This window comes from Onychomys torridus, chromosome 15, assembly GCF_903995425.1.
Source record: "Onychomys torridus chromosome 15, mOncTor1.1, whole genome shotgun sequence".
Lineage (NCBI taxonomy): Eukaryota > Metazoa > Chordata > Mammalia > Rodentia > Cricetidae > Onychomys > Onychomys torridus.
The window spans coordinates 77,761,732-77,787,341 of record NC_050457.1 but is presented as its reverse complement, the minus strand read 5'-3'; the positions used below and the strand labels follow the sequence as shown (position 1 = coordinate 77,787,341).

At 43.3% G+C, this 25,610-nt stretch overlaps 1 protein-coding gene across 1 annotated transcript in view; it reads left to right on the top strand.

Annotated features, from left to right (window-relative positions):
- Nucleotides 1-24,417, top strand: part of Ahrr (aryl-hydrocarbon receptor repressor) — a 100,270-nt gene extending 75,853 nt beyond the window's left edge. Inside the window, exons 5-11 of the mRNA XM_036207435.1 lie at nt 2,305-2,394; nt 9,351-9,480; nt 11,129-11,262; nt 14,377-14,573; nt 22,302-22,363; nt 22,597-22,738; nt 23,409-24,417. Of these exons, the coding sequence (XP_036063328.1) occupies nt 2,305-2,394; nt 9,351-9,480; nt 11,129-11,262; nt 14,377-14,573; nt 22,302-22,363; nt 22,597-22,738; nt 23,409-24,417 (1,764 nt within the window). The remainder of the gene's footprint in view (nt 1-2,304; nt 2,395-9,350; nt 9,481-11,128; nt 11,263-14,376; nt 14,574-22,301; nt 22,364-22,596; nt 22,739-23,408) is intronic.
- Nucleotides 24,418-25,610: the final 1,193 nt, after the last annotated feature.

The window sequence follows — 25,610 nt, the reverse complement described above, 5'->3', positions numbered from 1 at the left end:
TGAGGTTTGCCAGCAAATGGATGGATCTAGAAAAATTCATCCTGAGTGAGGTAACCCAGACTCAGAAGGGCAAACATGGTATGTCCTCACTCATAGGAGGATACTAGATGTAAAACAAAGATGACTAGACTGCTACACAACTCCAGGAAGGCTACCTAGAAAACGGGACCCTAGGAAAGACCCAGGGATTGCCCAATGACAGAGAAATGGATAAGATCTACATGAACAACCTGGACGACAGTGGGAGTAATGAAGGGCAAGGTTTGAGGGAAAGAAAGCTTAGGGGAGCAGGAGATCCCAGCTGGATCAAGAACAGGAAGGGAGAACAAGGGATAACAGACCATGATAAATGAAGACCACATGAGAACAAGAATAGGCAGAGTGCTGGAGAGGTCCCCTGAAATCCACAATGATACATCCTCTGTAGACTGCTGGCAATGGTTGAGAGAAAGCCTGATCTGACCTAGTCTGGTGATCAGATGGCCAAACACCCTAACAGTTGTGCTGGAACTCTCATCCAATAGCTGATGCAAGTGGATGCAGAGATCCTCTGCCAGGCCCCAGGTGGAGCTCCAGGTGTCCAATTGTCGAGGAAGAGGAGGGATTGTAAGGGCGTGAATTGTTGAACCCAAGATTGGAAAAAGCACAGGGACAAATAGCCAAACGAATGGAAGCACATGAATTATGAACCAATGGCTGTGGAGCCCCCAGCTGGATCAGGCCCTCTGGATAAGTGAGACAATTGAATAGCTTGAACTGCTTGGGAGGTATCCAGGCTTTTGGACCTGGACCTGTCCTTAGTGCATGAGCTGGCTGTTTGGAACCTTGGGCTTACACAGGGACACTTTGCTCAGCCTTGAAGGAGGGGACTGGACCTGCCTGTACTGAATCCACCAAGTTTAAATGGATCCCCAGGGGAGTCTTGGCTCTGGAGGAGATGGGAATGTTGGGGAGGGGATGGGGGAATGTTGAGGGTGGGGGTGGGAGGGGGTAGGACAGGGGAACCCATGGCTGATGTGTAAAATTAAAACACAAATATAATAATAATAATAATAATAATAATAATAATAATGCCCAGCCTTAAAAAAATAATGAAGGGAAATGAGTGTTACAATGAGATAATCTCTAAGTATCTATGTTTCAAAGATACATTTATGAATAACACCATCTAGGAGACTGAATCCTAGTCTCCAGATTCTGCACTGCCCAGGTGGAGTAGACTCTTGATTTCACAGGGTACAGTGAGATTGAATACAATATTTTATTCAGCACGCTTGATGCTCATGAGAACCTCTTCCCTACTATCTTTTTCATGGTGACAGAGGCAAATAGTTAGATATGTAGACAGATACAGACAACTGACTGATAGATACATAATAGGCAGAGAGATAACAGAAGGAAGATGTTATATTGAATAGATGATTGGTGGGTAGATAGATGATTGATGGGTTGGTAAATAGATGATAGATGGCAGAAACACAGAATACTCACTGGTTGTGACAGTAAGTGACTGGATATGTTGCACACCTTTGTTGGTGATAATTCTGAGAACTCCTGTGGCAGAACATAGAAGATTTGCTTTTCAAACAAAAGGAGACTGAGTCAAATACAATATAGCCATATGCTTCAAAGAACATACAACTGTAGATATAACTGAGATTCCATGATTATAAACAAGGTAAGATAGAATTATGCACCCATGAATGTTTAAGAAAATGTTTAATACTTGAATATAATAATAACCGTTGCATTGATAAACATTAAAATCTAGCCCTTTGTGCCTATTATCTCCCAAAATGTGCCCAAGTTAGATGATTTCTAAGGTAAACCAGACTTTCAAGGACTATATTGCTCTTCTCATAAATAAGTAAGTCAAGATGATGGGGAAGGGTCCAGATTGCTTTTTTTTAATAGACACCAAAATTTGGAGAGAATATGTACACAAATTCTGAGAAAAGCTGAAAAAATTACAAAATAGTATATACACGGCTCAAAAATCAGGTGAAATGTCCCCATTTTGCTTCTTCCTGTGATGATGTCTCATTGTGTCAGTCTGATGCTGCTTTTATTTCATTAAACATGCATATTGCATCCCCTGGAGAGAGATCCATGTCTTCAAACTCACAAGCCATGGCCAACTTGTTCAGTCTCCTGTTAATGGGGAGCTGTTACAAAAAGGTGATAGAAAGCTGATATGGGCATTTCTAGAGGTTACACAAAACAGGAGGAATGTTGAGAAATTTATGCAGACCCCTCTTTCTCTTTTTGGTGAGCCAACTTGATTTAATTGTTTTTCCTTCTTAGTCTCTCAATGGCTTTGCTCTGGTTGTGAGTGCAGAAGGAATGATCTTTTATGCATCGGCAACAATTGTGGACTATCTGGGCTTCCATCAGGTAAATGAAGTGAAAACAGCCTTTTGATATATTAAATGTTGGGTTCTAATTACCTTTGTCAATTGTCTTCAAAGCTTCAAACTACCTAAGATCAAGCTCTTTATATCACATAACCCAGCTTTGTCTAGGGCAACATGTCAGCTTCAGTGGAGCATTGTGGTGCTTGGAGACCCTGAGGGGCTGAGACCCTACTCTTCAGCTTCTCATATTCAGAGCACCATCTCATGTGATAACTCCATTATCTTACACTCAAGATATTTAGTGTGTTCCAGACATAATTTCTTCCAGAAATGCCCTTATCAATTTTGCAAATTCTTCATTGGAACAATGACTTAGCCCCTCAGGCTATGTAATTCTAGACCATGGGGCAAAGGACTGTGGCCCAGATGCCTCAAATACCATACCCTGGAAACTGACTTATCAACAAACAGGTAAAAGAAGATCTTTTACTCAAGGCACAGAAAGAAATAAGGAAGTGTTTCCTATTTGACCTCAGGAAGAGAGAAGTAGTAAAAATAATGGCTTTCAGGCTGTGCCTCTCTCTGGATGACTCCATTTTACAAGTAGTGTTTGGCTTCATTTTGGGAGCAAATGCAAAGGCAGGATATCTGTGCTCCTCACTGTGCATGTAGACATCACCACTTAGCCAGCCCTACCCACAAGGCATGAACTGGTAAATAACTTAATATTAAGTGTAAAGATGTGCTATCTATAAATATCAAAATAAACTAGGAACATATGAACATATGGGTATATAAAAGCCATTATTAGAAAACCTAGGTCCAAGAACTTAACTAAACACATCAGACTAAAGAAGGGTGCAATACCTGATGTAGTGGTTTAAATGAGAAATATCACCTATAGGCTCATATATTTGAACATCTGGTCCCTATTTGTCAGTGCTCTTAGAGAAGGTTATGGGAGACATAAGCTTGCTACAGGAAGTATGTCACTGGAGGCAGCTTTGAGAGTTCATAAGCTTCACCTCATGCCTTAGGATTTCTGTTGCTGTGAAGAGACACTGTGACCACAGCAACTTTTATAAAGTAAAACATTTAATTGTGGTGGCAGCTTACAGTTTAGAGGCTCAGTCCATTATCATCATGATGTGATGTGGAGCATGGCAGCATGCAGGCAGGCAGTGCTGGCTACCTCTTGATCAGAAGGTAACAGGAAGTGGACTGAGTGTCACACTTGAGCTTGAGCAAAAGGAGACCTCAAAACCTGCCTGTATAGTGGCATACTTCCTCTAAGAAGGCCACACCTACTTCAATAAGGCCACACCTCCTAATAGAGCCACTCCCTTTTGGGGGCCATTTTCTCTCAAACCACTACACTACACTTCCAGTTTGATTCTCTCTGCCTCATATTTTTGGTTGAGGATGTGATCTATCAGCTTCCTGCTATGCCTACTACATGCTGCCATGCCTCCTTGCCATGAAGGACTCTTATCCCTCTGAATTATAAGCCAAAATAAAGTGTTTCTTCCATAAGTCACTTTTGGTCATGCTGTTTTATCATGGTAACAGAAAAGGAAATGATACACCTGGTCTCCATAAAAAGGACATCTAATGAAGGTGATGACCCTTCATTTACCTGGTGTGTGCACCTAGGGACTAACAAAGAACTCCTAGTTATCCTCAGAGCTTCATTTCAACTTGGCCCTTGCTGCTGATTCAAATTGGCTATCTGCCCATCCCTTTTCCTTTGTCCATCCATCCATCTGTCCACATGGACCTGGTCTTGTACCTCACCTCTAAGTTGTCCAGGGTCCTCTGCTTTTCCTATGCAATTCAAATCAACTTTTAGGTCCAGCTCAGTCTTGTCACCCTGCCTGGCCCTATACACCTTCAACAACTCTTTAGTTGTGTTATAAATATTTTATCTATGCGCTGAAGAAATTTTCTTTCTGTCTGTATCAGTTGTTTGCCTCTGCCTCTAGTAAGGCCTTTTTAAACTACTTGAATTTTTCTGTGGCCTCTCTAACACTTTTGTATCTACTCTGTAGCCCACATACATGCATACATACATACAGATAGATAGATAGACAGACAGACAGATAGATAGATAGATGATAGACAGATAGATAGATGATAAACAGATTTACTGTATGATGTATAATGTTGATTTAAGAGTTTATTAGTAATAGGTGACAGACAGACAATTGAACAGACAGATGGTAGATGATAGAAACATTTACTGAGTAAATGCATAATGTTTGACCTGAGAATTAGTGTTAGTAATTAAGGTAGAAATAAAAGAGCCTATGTTTTCCATTTACCTATTTTCAAGAGTAATTGGAACAATTTGGAAGATAGCAGCCAACAAAGCCAATACAGCTCATAAATTTATTATTCAATCAATTCTGACATGCTTGTTTATGTTTCCTACATAGCACATTCATAACAACTACTACACAGTAGGGCTTCCAATCTGGAAACTAATATGGGCTCACTAGTGAGTAAAAATTGGCAGTGGCAGGGTGTGGTTGGGGTGTATGTCAGCTTCATTCAACAGGCCATGCCACAAAACATCCCCTCTGTTATTCGTGAACCCAATTAGTCTTAACAATTAAAAACCCAGAGTCAGGAATCAAGGGGGAAAGCTGAAAGATCAGAGAAACAGAGAAGCAGCTACTTCTTACCTCTATGAATCCTCAGACTGAATGGGGGAGGGCAAGATCCTGTCTCCACTCACCTTATATTCCTGTCTCTACCACGCTAGTGCTGGGACTAAAGGCCTGCACTGCCACCACCTTGTTATGTTTCTCTTTTAAAATGGTTCAATCTCATGTAACCCAGGGTGGCATTGAACTCTTGATCTTCTCTTCCCAAGTGCCGGGATTAAAGGTGTGTGCCACCACTGCCTGGCCCCTATGGTTAACTAGTGGCTAGCTCTGCCCTCTGATCTCCAGGCAAGCTTTATTTGTCAGAACACAAACAAAATATCATACAACACCTCTGAAGATGAATTCACAACAAAGTCCTAAGCACACAGGAAGCCAAGCCATGATGGCAAACATGAGCCAGTAGACAATAAATGAATATAGTCCTTACCAGAAGAACATAAGAAAAACGACCCCACCTGAAAAAGATAGGAAATAAACATATTTAAAATAGCAGGAGACCCAAGTGTAACAGTGCATGTTTTAAATCTCAGTGCTCAGGACAGCCTGGTCTTGAGGGGACCTCACATACAAGCACTGAGTCAGTCTCTCTCTAAAATGACAACAGTCCCCAGGGAAGACTGAAGTATGCTTGAGCTATTTCATTTCCTGAAGCAGACTCTCTCAACTTTGACTTTGTTTGCAGCATGGAGATAATATCCATTTGACAGATTTTATGTTCCTCTGTGTAGGTTTCCAGTACCCTTGATAGTGCAGAATTTGGGCATGGAGGCAGATAAGGACATGGCATGGTAGTATGATTCTTACATTAAAATAGTCCCCACTAGTCTCTCTTGCTTGTGTATGTAGGATTCAAAGCTAGAAAGAGACACCTGCCACCTTATACATGTTCAGAATTACTTTAATTTAATCCTTTTCTGTGAGTAGGCTATAAACTCCTTAGCTACACCTAGATTTTTTTCCCTTTATCCACAACTGATGGTCTTACTACATAACTGGGTGTTGAGGACAGAGGCGCTGAAGTACAGAATGGCTTATATTCAAGGTAGAATTTCCTTGCTGGAATTTTACTTATTAGAGTTCCTCTATTTCTCTTTAACTGTTAGGAGTATAAGTCAGTTTTTCCTTCATCATAGAAAATGTTTCCATTGTTATTTACTTTATGCAAAATATTTCACAAAGTATTACAATAGCTTTGTGCTCTCATTAGCATCTTGTATCAAATGCTTCACAAAGGTCAAGAGCCAATTCCTTCCTGAGGCTGCCTGAGTATCCCGTTCAGCTTCTTCAGATCAGCACAGCTGTAAAATTTAGGCCTATGAAGCTTATTCATTCAGGAAACTGTGTCTTCCCTCACAGTGACCTGTGGCAGCTGTTACCAAGTGAACCAGAACATCACAGCTCTATTGTCTGAGCAAGGACACCTATCTATGTCCAGTTAGTAAATGCATATACTCTTTGCCCAAGAATTAAAAATGACAGTTGCCAGACACATAGCTTGTAAAAGACAGGCTTGCCTTTACATCCCATTGCATGGGTAGTGACTTGGAGCTGAAGTAAAGACTACTTCCCTGGTGGCAGCAGTGTCTAGTTTTGGTGTCCTCTTCATCCCTTCTCACATTTCTCCCCATTACTTCTCTTGGTTTTCCTTTGTGGCATCTGCTCTAGGAAACCTTGAAGGACAAGGGGCCACCACATCTGTGGCATTAGTTATTAAAACAGGAATTTGTTTCTTAAATCTAAAACTATTTCATGCTTTTTTTTTGTCATAGAAATATATGGCTTTGTTTTGTCCTCCCTTCTGGCTTTGCTGTCTCTTCCATTGTCTTGTCTGCCCTTTGCCCTGGTTACCTGCAGGCCCACAGCTCACATCAACCTAGATATATCCCTTCACTAACTAAGGCTTGTAGAGATGATAGATGAGAGTCTTGGGAGGCCAGTGGACACTGGAAACCATGCTCTCTAATGGATCTATAAAGCTCAGGGTCACCCCCAAAACGATAAAAACAATACATCCTACAGCACCTGCTTGTACCCTCACTCTGAGAATCATGGGAGCCCACTGTGTCCAGATCAGCAGTTTCTGTAACATGAATCTTAAAAGGTTTCATTAAATAAAAAACATGAAGCCAGATGTTGGGGTGAATTCTGAAAGAATTCTGATCAGAGAAGCAGAACAAGCCACAGCTAACCTCACCTCACCAACTTCTCAGCCAATCCCATTTCCTCAGACTGGAAGCCTCTGAGTCCTCATCCAGATGGATTTCAGCTAAACCGCTGCTAAAAGCATAAAAGATTAAAAGCCTCTAGTTCCTAGTATTCATGACTTATATACCTTTCTGCCTCCTGCCATAACTTCCTGGGATTAAAGTTGTGTGTCACCATGCCTGCCTGTTTCCAGTGTGACATTGAACTCACAGAGATCTGAATGGATCTCTGCCTCTCATGTGATAGGATTAAAGGTGGGTGTGCCACCATTTTCTGGCCTCTATGTCTATCTACTGGCTGTTTTGTTCTCTGACCTCAGATAAGTTTATTAGGGTGCACAATATATTGGGGGACACAGTATCACTACAAGTTTCTCTAGTTAAAACCACATAAGGAAATAGCACTGCCTGCAATATGGTAACAACAACAACAAAAACACCAAATACTAAGGATGAATGCATTCAGTGACTTATAGAACACCCACACAGAAAATGAAAAAACAGTGTTTTCAATTAAACTAAAGTTAGTCTAAATACATGGTGAGGTATACCATACCCAGAAGACTCATTACCATCATGAAGATATCAGCCTTTTCCGCATCAAACTATATAATTTGTGGGATTACAGTGGAGGCAAAGACACTTTGGGTGAACATTGGCACTCTAATTCTACAATCTTCATTGACATGCATGTGTCAATATAATAACATTCTTAGGAGAGGAGGGGATTATCAGATGGCAAGGAATAGGTTTCTCAGAGACTAGACATAGAAGGCTAAATGGGATAGTGCAAGTCAGGCAGGCCCACAAACAACACTGCTCTGTAATTTGATGGTTCTCTTCCACCAGCCAGTTCCCAAATAAGTACCCAGAGGCTTATATTAATTACAATGTTTGGCCAATGGCTCAGGCTTATTACTAGCTAGCTCTCACATTTAAGTTAACTCATTTCTATTAATCTATGTATCCTTATGTGGCCCGTGGCTTAACAGTACTTTCACATCTTGCTCCTTGGGCACCTTGCAGTGTCTGTCTACCCTTCTTCTCCCTGTCTTTAGTTTGAATGTACCTTATTTTTCCTGGACATTGGTCAGCCTTTTCTATCAACTAATGAGAGCAACATATATCCTCAGTGTACAGAAAGACCATCCCACAGCATTGCTCAGAGACATGTGGCCTGGACCTATGAAAACATCCACTCCTGCAGTCATCTAAGCCAGAGAAAACTATTATCTCCTGTTTTGTATCACAGACATTTTTAGAGAAAACAAGGCAGAGATAGGAGGAAAGATGGGTACATTATAAAATGCCACCATATGAAGATGATGTTGTCACACAAAGACCAGTCTTACAGTTGTGATACTGGGCAGAAAGATAGATCCCAAAGAATCCAGTGTTCTTTTGGTATGGGATCCAACCTGTGTGTGTAACATAAATCATAATTTAGGGGTGTCCCAATAAGCCCTATAGAGATGCTGCAGGACCTGATGGCATTAGTAGGCTGGGTTCCCAGTGCAAAAAATAAGCCAAATTCTTCATTATGAGGATGGTAAGGGTCATAGAAGACCTCTCCAAGTACATGGCATAGTCAAAACCTTAATGCCAGCTTTGTAGATCAAAGTTTCTGTAGATACCAGAGAATTCCAATAACTGAAAAACTGGCTTCCTCTAAAGTCTGATTTTCTTTAAGGAGGTTAGAGGAAAGAGGACCAGAGAGAGGGTCATGACCTGGTGGGTCCTAGGCATTTCATGGACCTGGGTAGGTTGAAGTATGTGACACAATTGGCATGAAGGACCAGAGTTGAATTAGGAAAGGGGACAACTCTGCTTGAGTGCCCATGGCTTTGAGGGCATAATGATACCACCATGCAGGCCAGCTCCTAGGGGTCACAGAGTGAAGATGCCCTGGGGTGACATGACCATGGAGGCACATCCTTCCAGGAAGTGTTGTTGGAGCCTCAAGATTAAAGGTTTGTCTTTTTCTCAAAGCTTTTTTTGTTTGTTTGTTTGTTTTTTTCACATGTGACTTGCCTTTGAATGATTGATGTGGGGATCACGTGATTCTTAACCACCAGAACACATAAATTCAGAATGAGGCTAAAGCAACTGCTTCTGTATTTCAGACTGATGTAATGCACCAAAACATTTATGACTACATCCATGTGGATGACCGACAGGACTTCTGCAGACAGCTGCACTGGGCCATGGACCCTCCACAGGTGGTGTTTGGACAGTCCCCACATGCCGACACAGGTAGGCCAATTTCAATGATGTCCACACTTTCCTCTATATCTACATGGAATTTCCTTCAGGTTCTACTTTCTCTTGAGCCCTCCTCTCCATACTCCTCCATCCAGCAGTTGGTCCATCCTAGGCTCTGTGTGGCTACTGGGGACCTTTGCATCATGGTGCTTGCTCCAGTCTCTTCTGCTTTTCACTATGGCAGATACTCAGCTCATAGAGAGAAAAAGGTTGTTTTGTTTCATAGTTTGAAAGGCTTCAATCAATTAACTGTGGATACTTTGCTTTTAGGCATTTAGCGAGGGGCAGCACATTATAGTATGAGTGTCTGGTGAGACAATATCCTTATCTGCCATCCAACTCAAAGAAGAAAAAGAAGGGAATTGGGTCCATATTAGTTACTTTAGCTGTTGCTGCAACAAAAACTTGACAAAAGCAGCTTAAAGAAGGAAGGTTTATTTCTGTACACTGTTGGAAGATAGAGCCCACCATAACAGAAAAGCCATGGCTGCAGGGCATGAGGCAGCTGGTCACATTGCACCCATGGTCAGGAAATGGAGATGGATGCTAGTACTCAGCTCTTTTCCCCTTTTCATTCAGCCTAGGATCGCAGGTCATGGAATGGTGTCACCACATTTCAGGTAGATCTACAATTAATCTAGAAACTCCCTCACACATGTCCAAAGGTTTGTTTATTGAGCTATTATAGAGCCTATCAAGTTGATAATCAAGATTAATAATCACAAATCTACCCCTTGTCATGTTAACACCCAAACATATTACTTTAAATTGTAACTGGGTCCCATAATACCTCTCAAGAATATGCCCTAAAGCCCTAACACCTCTCACTGCCTCTTATAAGTTCCACCACCATAGGCTGGAGTTCATGGGCCTTTGGAGGATACCCAAGGTCCAAACTCCAGGCTCTGCCATATTTGGTATTTTCAACACTCCCTAAGAACCCAAGAACTTGTCACTTGTTTCACAAACTCTCTCAAGCCCCTTACCTTCTAGGCAGCTTCTTTAGACCTACTTACATTTAACTGAAAAACAAAAACAAATCCTTCCATGGTAGTAGTTATACTTTGTGCACTAGAACCTGTTAATCACTCCCCAACAAATTCATTGTAGACAACTGGTAAAGATGAGCTGTGCATAGAATATTTCTGTAAGTAGTAGGTAACCATGGGGTTGAAGGAGACAGATGCATGTGGGTCCTGGACTTCATCCAGGAGTTCATTCAGATGATGGTTTCCTACAGAAACTTTAAATAATTCAAAGAACAATTTCCACCCAACCTTAACATCCAACAGAATAATTCATCTTAGACTTAAGGTGTCTTCATGTCGTATCATTTATGCAGCTCCAATGACACTAAGCAGTGACCTTAGTCACACATTCATCAGTGCTAAAAATCAATGTCATGAAGGGTAACACCAATGAAAGCAAAATCCATCAAAGCATTGTCTCTTGGAGTCATAGGGGTGACAAAGGCTTGGGGAATCATGGAGAGATTTTAAACAGAGTGGCATGTTTGTTACAAGCTTCATGGCAGCTACTTACATGTTCTCCTGTGTGCTTATCCACTATCTTCATAGCTTTGGTCTGTTGTTTCCCAACCTAATCATCATATTTTATTTTGCATTATTTGAATTATCAGACAATACCATCCTCGGGAAGTTGCTGAGGGCCCAGGAACGGGGCAAGGGCTTGCCGTCAGAGTACTCAGCCTTCTTGACACGTTGCTTCATCTGTCGTGTCCGTTGCTTGCTGGACAGCACCTCCGGCTTTCTGGTGAGTGGGTGGATGCCAGGCCCATGTGGGACACATTCCACCCTGCTGAAGAAAAGGTGGGGACAGAGTGGACACTGTGTGGAGGCGCTAAGTAAGTAAGCTGTCAGAGCTGGACTTGACAGCACTCACTGACAGGTAGATGGGGAGGAAATGATATAAGGCCCTGGAGGACTATGAGAAAAGCAGATGAAATATTTAAAAATTGACAATTTTCAATTCAAGTTTAGTTGTACATTTATTTAAAACTCATTTAAAAGTCTGTTCTAGGGCTGGAGATGTAATAAATAAGTAGAGTACTTCCCTCGCATGCACCAAGTCCTGGATTTGATTCCCAGTGCCACATAAACTGTATATGGTGGCTCAAACTTAAAATTCCAGCAGTTGGAAGGTGGAAGTAGTGGGATCAGAAGTTCAATTATCCCCAGCTACATAGCAAGTACAGGCCAGCCTGGGATGCATGAGACCCTGTCTCTGAATAAATAAATAAAGATTAAAAGTAGGGCTGATGAGATTGCTCAGTGGGTAAATGTGCTTGATGTCAAACCTGATCACCTGAGTTTGCTCTCTAGGACCCATATAGTGGAAGAGGAGAGCCAACTCCTGGAAGTTGTCTTCTAATCTCCACATGTGCACCATGGCATAGCTGAGTCCACAGTTTTGGTTGCAGCCCCCCCCCCCCCCCGCCCACACACACACATAATACTTGGTCTCCACCATTTTAAAAATGTAATATTCTTTCTTTCTTTCTTTCTTTCTCTCTTCTTTCTTTCTTTCTTTCTTTCTTTCTTTCTTTCTTTCTTTCTTTCCCTCCCTCCCTCCCTCCCTCCCTCCCTCTTTCTTTCTTTCTTTCTTTCTTTCTTTCTTTCTTTCTTTCTTAATTTTTTTTTTTTTTGAGGCAGGGTTTCTCTGTGTAGCTTTGTGCCTTTCATGGAACTCTCTTTGTAGACCAGGCTGGCCTCGAACTCATAGAGATCCGCCTGCCTCTGCCTCCCGAGTGCTGGGATTAAAGGTGTACGCCACCAACGCCCAGCTTTTTTTCTTTATTTTTTTATTAGTAGATTTATATATTTTATTATTTTATGTGAGAGTGTTTTGCTTGCATATATGTATGTACCTTGTGCATGGTTCATGCCCATGGAGATCAGAAGAGGACATTGAATCCCCTGGAATTGTAGTGACAGATGATTTTGAACCCATGTGGGTACTAGGAATTGAACACAGGTCCTCTGCAAGAGCAGTAGTTCCATCTTTCCAGCTTTAGGTTTACACTTTTTACATTTGACCATTTCTTCTTCCACCTCCATATGGAAAGAAGAGGAGGTTATCCTCTTAGGACTTAGCAGAGCAAGGACTCTGGAACCTGCCAACCTTGCCAAGCCACACTGCATTTGCCCTTTTAGAACCTTGGCCCCTGGTCCCTGTACCCTCCTTCTCCAGTCAGTCACAGCTGTCTGAGAGTCCTGGACACCCTACCTTGTCTAAGCAAGTATTCATCTCTGAGTCCTCTGGCTGACCTCAGCTCCCACTGGTCAGCTTCCTAATGAGCTCAACTTCCTAGATTGATTTGTGGACCCAGGACCATAAGGTCCTGTGGCCACTGCAGTCCTTCTGGTCCACCTAGAACAAACCTGGCATATATGCCCCATATATCTAACCTAGACAAAGGTTCTCAAGGGATTCCCATCTCCACAACCTGGACTAAGGATCATGGGAAGGTCCCATCTCCTCCAACTGGACTGACTTTCCAGAAGCAGGGGTTATCTCCCTCACCTGGACTATGGAGCCCCAGAAGTCAAGCCCTGGGGTCTGCAGATCCTTACAGAGCATCCACCAAAGGCTGAGCTGACAATTCCTAGCAGACTTACTTCCCACCTGAGAAAGAACCCTAAGGAAATCTGTATGGGTTCTGCCTAGAGCCTCAGTAAACCCTCTTGTTCTATCATGATTTGTGAAGATTTTTCCAATTCATACCAGCTTTACCCAGCTCTTTGTCCATGGCTCTGTGAGCTATCCACAAGGTGTAGTGAGCTGAAAAAAGACACAGGATAGAAGATCACAGCTTGTGTTACTTAGAAACTTTCCCTCCCTCCACCCACCATGTACTTTTCTAGCTATATTTTAACTTATTATTTGGGAATTTAATACATATATAAAACGTATTTTGATGATATCCACCCTGAATCTCCCTGCATGTGGGCCTGCCCATAGGAGTTAACAGGGAGATTCAGGGTGGATATCATCAAAATACGTTTTATATATGTATTAAATTTTCAAATAATAAGTTAAAAATATAGCTAAAAAAGAAAAAGGTGTGATTTATGCCTCCATTCAAATCTATTATCTCATACCAATTCACAAAGAACCACTGACACTGGGTTAATCCATAGGTACTTCATACCATAGGGTATGGGTCCATGCTGCTAGGTCATCTGAACCTTGAGGAGAACCTTGAAGGAACTTGGGAACTAATTCAATGATATAGCAGGCTTCTCTATATGAATATATATATATATATATATATATATATATATATATATATATGTCTTGTTTTTCGAGACAGGGTTTCTCTGTGTAGCTTTGTGCCTTTCTTGGAACTCACTCTGTAGACCAGACTGGCCTCAAACTCACAGAGATCCGTCTGCCTCTGCCTCCCGAGTGCTGGGATTAAAGGCGTGTGCCACCATTGCCTGGCCCCTGTATATTCTAGATTAATAAAATTAATCTGTCCTGTCTTATCATTAAAAGTGAGAAATACTAATTTGGAAATGGAAAGTTAAAGCTAGATCAGCTCTCAAGGAACTCCTACAAAAGATGGCTGATGGCTGGGTATAGGTCTATGACGACTCTAGTAGATGTATACTTATATCTTTCTATATATGCACACATGGGGGCAGGGGGAGGTGTCAACATGTGTGTATGAGATTATGCTATCCATAAATGGTCTCCGGACTGCCAGTGAAGGAACTGTAGCCCTAGGGCAGAGCTAGTCCCTAGGAGGCTGAGAGTCACTAAGGTAGGGGAAGCAGGGTTTCCTAAAGTGTGAGAATGATGGTATTGCTACAGAGTCACCCTCACAACCTGTGAACAGCTGACCTTCTGTCTTTAAAACACCAGACTATGCAGTTCCAAGGAAAATTAAAATTCCTGTTTGGACAGAAGAAGAAGGCACCATCCGGAACAGCCCTTCCTCCTCGACTCTCATTGTTTTGCATTGTGGTGCCAGTCCTACCTTCTGTGGCTGAGATGAAAATGAAAGGTGCATTCTTGAGGGCAAAGCACAGGACAGACTTTGTGGTTACAGTGGACTCAAGGTGAGCATTATCACATTACAACATTAAATTATGATAGCAAAATGTCCTACATGTTATAATTTCTATTTAATTTTTCTGAGCAAATAAAAAACATGAAGTCTGACATTTTAAAACCCTTACACAATGCACCTGACTACTCTTAGGGAAAAGTATCTTTTCAAAATTGGTGCAAACTGTAGTATCACATACTTTCATTGCAGCTACACTAAAGCTGCCCTTAACTTCTAGGCTCAGAGTAAGCAAGCCCCCAGAGAGAGGCCAAAGTGGGCCTGTCACTCTACAGGCCCTGCCTCCTCCTCAGTATGTTGGTTTTGGGCACAACACAGATAGATATTTAGCAAGCACAGGCATATCGAAGGTTAGTGTCAGGACTGTGCCAGCTCTCTAGGCCCTCATCTGGCCAGTCCTATGGCATTGTCTCAACTTTCAAGAGTAGAAAACATTCCTAGTTTTCTGGGCCATATCTGTGATTGATTCATGGATCCATTTCCAGGAGAGATTTAAAATGCTATGCATATAAAGCTATTTTCTACCTGGTATAGTGACATGGGAGTATGAGGTCAGAGGGAGTTGGGAGATAGGGATGCCTCAGTTCTGAATTTGGCTTCTGTTGTGTGACATTATTCCTGGAGAGACATGAACAAATGTCTACTCACCCGAGATACTGAACTGAAGATTTTGTACCCAGAGACCCCCCAAAGACCACCAAGAGACTGAATCTGATGCAAAAGCAAAGAATCTTTGTATTGTGAGTTAACTCAGGACTCTCCTCTGGTCTGATGCAGCACCAGAGCAGAAGAGTCCCTGAGTAGCAATGGGGCAGGGTTTTTAAAACAAAGGAGGCTTGGGGTCTACAGACTACATAGGAACAGACTCAGGACTGGTTAATGTGAGTGGCAAACATGTTAATAATTTTTAATTGGCTAGGGTTAGTTGGTGGTTACAGTGATCCATTTTTGGGCAGGCCTGGACAAGTCCCAGGCTTTGTCCTTGAGCTGCCATGAAGGCTGGCTGGCCTAGCACGTACTGACTGTGGGGACTGGCTCAGTGGCCTGGACTCTCACATTGACTCATGCACAGTAGCTCTAAGTTGGTGAGGGGTCTCAGACAGTAAACAATTGGCTGAACCTTGATCAGTCAGAACACATGCAGAAAGGTTTGTTCATGGCCCTCCCAGAAACTGCTTGTTCAAATCTCAGGGAACTGAAATTGAGGCCTGATCTCTGAGAAGACTGAGCAGACTGTTATGGAGTCTGCTTGGTACTTTCAAAGACAGATTAAAGCATGGATATCACAAAGTCCAACTTGATAAAATAATGACTTTTATTAGGGTTACTTATAGGAATGTGGATGAGAGGTTACTTACAGGAACAGAAATGACCCAAAGACAGCTACATCACTAAAGCCCACTCCAGCATGAGTGACAGATCACAAAAGCTGGAAATTTGGAGCACACTGCCTATCCTTCAGGCAGCTCAATAGTTTGGAGAGTGGCCTTTCCTGGTGGTTCTATTGGTCTTAACCTTTTCTAGGTACCTCAGCCCCTCTGAGGGTCTTCTAGGCAGTTTGACTTGTGAGACTCTCAGCAGTTTTTGCTGCTTATACACTCTTGGGAGATGCCTAGTGAATCTATTCAGTTTCAGGGACTTCCTGAAGCTATTTTGAGTTATTTACTTCCTGTCTTAATGATCTTCCATGCAGGATTGAATGCTTTGCCTTCCTTAAGACATTCTGTTGCTTTGTTTCACTTCCCTGTAAACATCCTGACATTAACTATTTCTTTTACATCCTATGTCTTAAGGCATTTCCCTCTGAGATGAAAAGTTCTAATCTAGGAGGAAGCTGTACACAACAATTTTCCACTAGATGGTAGGCAACACTTTCTCCTGTTCTACTATAATAGTAGTAGTCAAAACAACCCTAATTTCCCAGACACTTCAGTGACTAAAGCAGAACCAAGCTGCCCATCATCCCCTGAAAGAGCATAGTTGGGTCTCAGGCTATGGCTGCATTAGCCAAGACAGCAAGGCTTGGAATCAATAGTGAAAGCTGAGATGGGCTCTCCATTTATTTAAAATTGAACCAGGAGTTTCAGCTGTAACCCTGACCCTGACCCTAACCTGAGCCATGGTGCTCTTCTCATAGAGGCAGTTGTGAGCTCTTCTATGGCCTTGGTTGCTGGAATATTGCTGGGGAGGAGGCCTCTGGGACCACCATTTCCTCATCAATCTCATTTCCTCCACAGTACAGCCTCTATGAGGGCAGTTAAATGCCTTATTTCAGGAGGCACTGCCCATTCTACTGACCTCCCCATCCTGACCTGAGGATGTCATGCAACAAACAAGCATCCTGGGACAGTGCCACTAATGAGCCCTTCCTCATCCATGAGCTACTCTGTGATCTCTCTTGGGGTATTGGCTGAAAAGGAAGGGATCCTGTTTGCTCTGCTGCACCAGATCCCTTCTCTCATCCTTTGTGGCCTCTCTGCTGCAGCCAAGGCTGAGTGACCACTCTGTGGCCTAGTCCTAGCCCATGGCCTTGGTTCCCTGTAATAGCTCTTGGAGAAGTCCCTTTGTTTGACCTAAGTGTCTGTTGCCTTCCCATTTTGCAGGACAATAAACACCAGGTGGGAAGAAAACCTCAGCAGGTTACCAATTCAGCACATGAATACAGGTCTGTTAACCGGCCCTCAGGAGTAATTTGTCAAGTCTGCACAGACACAGAGCTCACCACCATCTACAGTATGCACACTTAAAAGATGCAGTTAACAAATGTTTCAGCCAATGGTGAAAATCTGGCCCCCTTTGTTTCTGCCTTTCTTCCTTAGCTGGGTGCCTAGGTCTGTTCATCTTGCTCCTTGTCTTGGGTTTCTATTGCTGTGAAGAGACACCATGACCACGACAACTCTTATAAAGAAAACATTTAATTGGGGTGGCTCATTATAGTTTCAGAGGTTCAGTCCATTATCATCATGATGGGGAGCCTGACTGCATGTAGGCAGATGTGCTGGAGCTGAGAATCCTACATCTTTCTGGCAACAGGAAATCAACTGACTCAGTGGGTGGTATCCTGAGCATAAGAAACCTCAAAGTCCACCCCCACAGTAACACACTTCATCCAACAAGCCCATACCCATTCAACAAAGCCACACCTCCTAATAGTGCCACTCCCCATAAGATTATGGGGGCCAATTACACTCAAACCACCACACTCCTGGATCACGCTTTCTGTATATTTCCCAACCACGACAACTTTTTCCAATGGATATATACAGTGACAAAGGACATTCACAACAGACTCAGAAATACAGGTGGAATGCAGGAGTCACATACCTTAGCTGAGCCATCTACCTTTAGGAATGCCATCACCAGTGGCAAGCTAGTCCTGCTATTTTCAGTGGTGGTCTCTGTTGCTTGCTTATATAGATATGTGAAGCACTCTCTGCTTTCTAGTTTGTCTTTTGGTCCTACCTGCTTTTCTCCTTCTTCTTCTTCTTCTTCTTCTTCTTCTTCTTCTTCTTCTTCTTCTTCTTCTTCTTCTTCTTTTTCTTCTTCTTCTTTTGTTTTTGTTTTTTTCTTTTTTATTATTAAATGTTTATTAAAATTTTTTTCCATTTTACATACCAACCCCAGTTCCCCCTCCCTCCCTTTCTCCCGCCTCCTCACCTCCCTCCCACTCTGCCCGCATCCACTCCTCAGAGTGGGTAAGGTCTCCCATAGTAGTCAACAAAGTCTGGGATACCAAGTTGAAGGAGAGCCTAGCCCCTCCCCATTGTATCAAGGCTGAGCAAGGTATCCCACCACAGGGAATGGGATCCAAAGTCAGTTCATGCACTTGAGATAAGTCGTGGTCCTGCTGCCAGGGACCCCACAAACAGATCAAGCCACACAACTGTCACCAACATTCAGCGGGCCTAGTTTGGTCCCATGCAGGTTCCCGAGCTGTCAGTCCAGAGTCAGCGAGCTCCAACTCTGCTTTTCTTCTTTCATCAGCATTAAATCTTGTTCTTCAAATTTGAACCTGGACTGGCCCCGAGTACCCATCCTGGAAGGCTCAAGGACTCCACATTGCATACCGCCATTTGACCTTCACTGTCAGCTTGTTTGACCTACTTGCCTCATCGTTGTGGCAACTTCACAGTCACCAGGTCTTGCAGCTTAGCCCTAGTTACCTGCTGTATTCTAGATGGTGGGATGTAGTGCCTAGACATTCTGTGAGTGTCTATACTCTTGTGAGAGCCAGTGGGGAGAGCCTGGTTTGTTTACCAGACAATGCCAGTGGCTGCATTGAAGACAAGCACCTGAAGCCTGCCTCTCTCCTGTTGGATTTGGCTTCACCCTGCCACCTGTATCTGCATCTGTAACTCATTTCCACCTTCTGTTTTGTTTTTTGTTTGTTTGTTTTGTTTTTTGAGCGCACCACCACTACACGGGCATTTATTTATTTATTTATTTAGTTATTTATTTAGTTATTTATTTATTTATTTATTTATTTATTGTGTATACAGAAGAGGGCGCCAGATCTCATTACAGACATTACAGATGGTTGTGAGCCACCACATGGGTGCTGGGAATTGAACTCATGACCTCTGGAAGAGCAGTCAGTTCTCTTAACCTCTGAGCCATCTCTCCAGGCCCTCATCTCTACCTTCTGTAAATGATACATGCACAACAACAGTCACATAAAGTTTTCCTTTCTGTGCTTTGATTTCCTAGATTTGTTATTCTTACTTTTGTCCAGTGCCTATCTAATACTGAAGCCAGAGTTGCACCCCCATTGTCTCCTGGGTGCAGGGCATATGGAACTAGCCTCCAGGGATGAAACTGAGACTGAAGATAGCCTAGGAGGTTCCCAACCTGAGCCGGCAAACTGATAACATCAGACTTCTAGAACATTCTAGAAATAAGTTTGTGTACTTCCTCATTTTTTGTTTGTTTGTTTGTTTTTGTTTTTGGAGACAGGGTTTCTCTGTGTAGCTTTGCACCTTTCCTGGAACTCACTCTTTAGCCCAGGTTGGCCCCAAACTCACAAAGATCCTCCTGCCTCTGCCTCCCAAGTGCTGGGATTAAAGGCATGCGCCACCACTGCCCCACCTTCCTCATTTTTTTAAATTAAAGAAATAGCATATAAAATATAAGGGAAGAAAAGCAAGGCCAATGGGGAAAATACTTGAATGCCATGACCTAGCCAGCCAGAGCCCAGTGGTCTGCAGAGCCCAGTAGTTTGCAGGGGTAGGCCCCACCTGTGCAGGGTCGGGAGGAAAGATCAGTGTGTATTAATCTAAAGGGGTACTCTGCCTTTGTTCACTGTTTGAGTTTCCTGTTTTTAAAGCATAATTTGACTTGTTTTCATCAGAGATTTCCACAAACTTTCTCTTTCCCGAATGCTTTTCTAGTCCCAAAACAAAGCTCTGGGAACACTAATGCTGTGCTCAAAGCTAGACCTGTGTGCATTCTGGAACCCAAGTAGGAAAATGCAATTTCTGGTGCCATTTCACTCTGTTTTCTAGGTATGATGGGCACAAGATTGGGTACATAGCCCACCCTCTTCAGGGAGACACCTAGATGGATTTGTAGGGTTTCTGAAGACAGTAGCCCTTTAAGTAGGTGCCTTACTGTGTAAAATATTCAGACTCTTATGGAGAACCTGGTGTTCAGGACTCTTGCCCCCTCTGCTTTGACCTAAATTCAGAACTGCTTTCAGCAAGCACATCACAATTCATTCTCTGCAGGGGCAGAGATGGTGGTGCCAGGCCCCAAGTGCTGGCTCTGAGAGCAGCCATTGGTTATTGCAGGAGCAGCTGCTGTCCCTCACAGCAAGGGTTGTGTTGGCTGTTCCTCTTTGTTGTTCAACCTGCTATGTTCTTTTACTTACCTGCTAAAATTTATTTCAAATCCCCAAATCAACCCTTGCCACAGTTTTGTCATTATCCATAGATACACAGTGGGAAAAATAGGATTCTCAGGGAGTACACATTCCCAGCAGTGCCCCAGCAGGCCAGGTTTCCTTCTCTTTCAGTCTCAGCTCCTTACAGACCCCAGGAACAAAGAGCACAGAGCACTGTGGGGTGAGTTCAGTAGATAGAGTTTGAAGTCCAGCGCTGGCACTCAGTAGAGAGGCATCATCAGGTAAACCACCTAAATTTCTCCTCCCAAAAGCAAAATGGATCTCTATCAGGATGACTCAAAATTATTCTAATTTTAAAATTTAAGGGGAAAATTCATGACTCCAGTAGTCCTAGCAGGCCAGCTTGGTCACCCATCCAAATATGTCCACTAAAGAGACCAGTAGTGATGAAAATGGAGAAGGGAGACATCGATGGTAGTACTTTGGAGACAGGAGCATATGAAAGGGCCCCATCTTTGGAGCATTTACATGAACATCTGGCTAGAATAGAGGCAGAATTGGGGTAAGAGTAATAGGTATGCTTAATTAAGCAGTTCCAGTCAAGGCCTGGTGATCTTATTAATCATTGTTTCAGTTCTGGTTTTGTAAAGTGGTCTGAAGAAGTCTTTATTGCTTGAGGAGATAAACTGGGTCTCAGGAGATGGTTAGTGTTTCTTCAAGCTGCAGCCCTACCATCATGGACAGTCTGTCTTATGAGGCCCTCCTGTTGCTGAAATCTAAGGTGTCTGAAGGTTTGGGAAAATGACTAAGACCTTTAGTCACCCTTCGAGAATATGAAACAGGATGCAGTAAAAAGCTGACAATAAGATGCCTCCATTATTTTTATCTTTGTGTCTTAAGCCTTGAAGATGAATGAGGTAGTGTGTTGGATGGTTTTATGTCAACCACAAGCTAATGTTATCTGAAAAGGAGGGAACCTCAATGGAGAAAATACTTTCATAAGATCCAACTGTAGGGCCTTTTCTTAATTAGTGATTGATGGGGGAGGGCCCAGCCTATTGTGGGTGGTGCCATCCCTGGGCTGGTGGTTGAGCCTTGGGTTCTATAAGAAAACAGAATGAGCAAGCCAAATGAGCAAGCCAGTAAACAAAATCCTTTATGGCTTCTGCATCAGTTCCTGCTTAGAAGTTCCTGCCCTGCTTGAGTCCCTGCCCTCACAGCTTTTGATGATGAACTATTAAATGGAACTGCAAGTGAAATAAACCCTTTTCTCCCCAAGTTGCTTTTAGTCGTGATACTTCATCACAGCAATAATAACCTGAACTGAGACAGATAGGATAGGTAGCCCTAGTTTCTAGATAGATTCTCCATGAATGATTAGTGTACCTATATAAAAAGGTAAGCAGGTGACCTAAAGTAAAGGACACAGATGCCAAACTTTCATCCTGCTTTTACATAATTTTTGAGCCCAAGTGAGGAATTTGGTTTTTAATAAAAACAGCTTCCAAGTGCCTATTATAACTCTCACCCCAACCCTACACCCCCATATTTACCCTTGGGATAGTGGCTTTGTGATCACTAGTTCATTGTTATAATGATGGTATAGAACATAATTTCCTTGAATCACAGGAGTCAATTGTATTTGCCTTCTGGAGGGGAAGAAGGTGCAATCTCTAAAGCCACCTATGTGCCATCTACCTCCTAAAGTAATTAATTATATTATATTATATAATTAATATTTATATTAATCTCTGAAATATAAAGATTAAAAGGTGTAAGTTATTTCTATCTTCTTTTGAGAAAGCAGTAATATCTGTGTTGTTAATCCCTTTCATTGTCATATTGTTAGCATACATTAATGCTGTTATCTGGTCTTCACAGGGCAAAAGCTGTTACAAGTCTGTGTGAATCAGAATTGCATCCCAAACACAATTACTTAGCAGGTACTTCTAAAACTTCATTTTTTCATCTTTTCCCTGTGGCAAGGTATTTTTGTCCCTGAGAGAGTTCCCCATGCCTATAGAACTCTGTGTGTTCCCCAGAGATGCCAGGGCCAGCAGGGAGTACCACTGAGATAATTGCCTGCTGCTGTCACTCTGGTCCTGGTCACTGCTGAGAAAAAACCCTTCCCATTAGCCCTTATTGTGACATCTCTCTCGTCTCTAAATTCTAACAGGAAGGAGTAATGGAGAAAATGGCATTTCACTGTTCAGGGAACAAACAAATAGGAGCCACTGGGCCCGGGCCCTAGCTAGGCCTTCATGTCTGTGCCTCAGGGGTGGTCCTGATCTCCTCCCGGACCCCAAGGGGGCTTCAGGGTAAGTGGTACCAGGCTGCACAGTCCCAGCCCCTGGTTAAGTCCCTGTGGTTGTCAGAATGAAAGGATGGGATAGGCATGGGTAAGAAATAGTTGCCCTGGCACCTGTATGCCTATAGACATCCTCTCAGCCTTTGCAGCAAGGAGTCAGGGAGGAGCATGTTTGGCTCAGAATCCTTTCAGGTCACAGCCCTTCTCTCACTCATATCCTAACCAGTGGTCTCTATCAAACTAGCTACTAGGTAGAACCCTCCTTATCTCTCATCACATAGGTGCTAGTCCTGAAGCCACAAAGTGTCCTGGGGTCAACCACAGGACTGTTCTTTTAATTTGGTGGTCCTTACAGTATTATATTAGTCGTGATTATATGGCTGATGGAGGATACTCACCCATGCCCAGTAGTGCTTCCCTGGAGCAAGGAAAGCAGCATGCTGCCTGGGAACTTAGGGGCCAAGACAGGCAAGTTAGAACAAGGAAGTCTCCTCACTGTTCCCTTGGATTGACAATAGGTGGCTGAAAAAGACAATGTGGTCTGGGAAGACTTGAAGCTGCCCTTGGGATTTAATTGGTTACATACTAAATTGCTACCCTCTCATAGAAAGGCCGAGACCACTAAGAAGGTAAGAATATCACTTCTGTTGTTATGTCCAATGGCTATCTTTTCTCTGAAGGGACAGAGAAGAAGAGGACCAGAAGTATGCACCAAGGAGGTCCACTGGTACCCGGGGGCACAGGGAGATGCACAAGTACAATTATGGCTTGGAAACACCAGTACACTTGAGGCACCTGAACTGGAACACAGAACAGAGAAGTCAGGAAGTCACTACCAAGCTGACTCGGCAGCCTAGTAAGAATGAGCCATCCACATGTCCAATGCCCCATGGTTCCTGTATGCCTTACCCTGGAAGTCAGGGCATGTTCAGTGCCGGCAATATGGCTTCTTTCAAAGATTCACCAGACCATCCCACTGGTGCCTACTGCAGCCAAATGAACAGACCGTTGCAAGATATCCCCCAGGACCAGGTACATCCTTCCACCTGTCATATCTCCCAGGGCAGTCTGGGATCCAGGATCCCTCTGCCTGGAATGCAGCGCTTCACAGCCAGGGGCTTTTCTACAGAGGATGCAAAATTGCCCAGTCTGCCAGTGACAATAGACACTCCATGTAATCCAGTATTGTCACTGGAAGTACCGATCAAGATGGAAAATGAATCAGGGTCCCAGGATATAGTTGATGCCGGCACAACTAGCCGGGTGTGGCTGGGAGCCAGCGACATGGCCAGGAGACATCTGGTCACTTTCCCTGCCAGGATGCACCTAAAAACAGAGCCTGACTATAGGCATCAGGTCTGTACCCCACACCTTGGGCATGGTATGCTGGAAACTAATCCCCACAGCAGAGACACTATTGGATCCTGCAGGGAGCAGGCTCCTTTTCTTCCTGCACATTGCACTTGCCTGGATCCAGAGCCTCCTCACCACCTCTTCATGCGGGGCCACAGTGAAAGCCAGCACCCCTCTTTGGGTCAAGACTGCAGGGCTCCCATTGTTAAGCGTGAGCCCCTGGACTCACAATCATGGGCTGCTCCTGGACAAGTGGCTATGCCCAGGATATTTCCTAAGAGTGCCTCTATAACTGTGATCCCACCCAAATGCTCCGATGGGATTTTCCTACCCTAGAGCTGCTGCTCTGGTGGAAATCTCAGTCTTTGGATGATAGGATATGATCAGAGATTCTTCTAGTGATTCTCTTTACAGAACTCAAGAGTGAGGCTGATTCCCTTGAGAAGTAAAGCATCCTGAATCATATAGAGCATTAGAAGATTCTCATGCATAAACCTAAGTCTGTTCAAGTGGAAAGCATTTCTCTTTGAGAAATTAAAGTGTTTACAAAAGTAGCCAATAGTATTCTATGCTGGGTAACCCCCAACTGATGTGTCAAAGTGATGTGCCCCTGGTGCCCAATCTTGCTACATCTCCTGCCTGTATGCAGCAGAAGTTCTGAGGCTCTGAGTCAGATCTGAAGCCACACTTTGCATAGTGGTCATCGGGGAAACATCCCATCCCATTTGGTGTTTTCTGTGGATTTCTGAGAATGGTTTATGTACCTGTGTCCCTGCACATATCACATGGTAGAGGTTATAGTGTCCAGGCCAGGAACCAGAGAAGCACAACATACAGAAAAGGGTGAGCCACACTGACGAGGAGGCATCATGCCTAGTTGTTGTTTATAGGGCTTTCAGGTAAGGGTAACAGTTCATAGCCCAGGGAGACTTAGGGACAGGAAGGTAGCTAGTATTTGTTTTGAATTGTAAAGGCAATGCACTCTGGTTGTAGGAAATATGCATATCAAATAAAAAACCAGAAAGGATGGATTACCACAAACCATTGGCAAAATGACTTATGGCTGATGGTGTAGGTGAGTGTTCCAGGGAAGGGCTCTGACCAGAAGTCCTGCTCTATTAGCACAGGGTCCACTGAACAGGAAAAAACCTGCTGTGCTCTGCTCACCTGTATGGTAAAGCTAGTCTTCCTTGGTGATGATCATCCACCTCTGACGTTATCCCTTGAGGTCTTAAGAATGCTTGCTGGAGCTCATGGCTAATTCTACTAGGTATTCTCTTCAATACAGACTTTCTTTCCTTTACCTATGGCTCCAGAATACCATTACTCAGCTATTGGCTTAGTGAAGAAGCTATCTGGAAAATACCTATCACCTTGTTAGAATCAGGTTGGGTGGGCAGGACCAGGTCCTCTGCCCAGCTTTTGAGCTGTCTGGCTCGCAAAAGGACTCACTGTGGGACAGGGATATGACTGAAGATCTAGAACTGAGATTACCCACTATGAGAGCCTCGGGACTTGTGTTTGCTCTG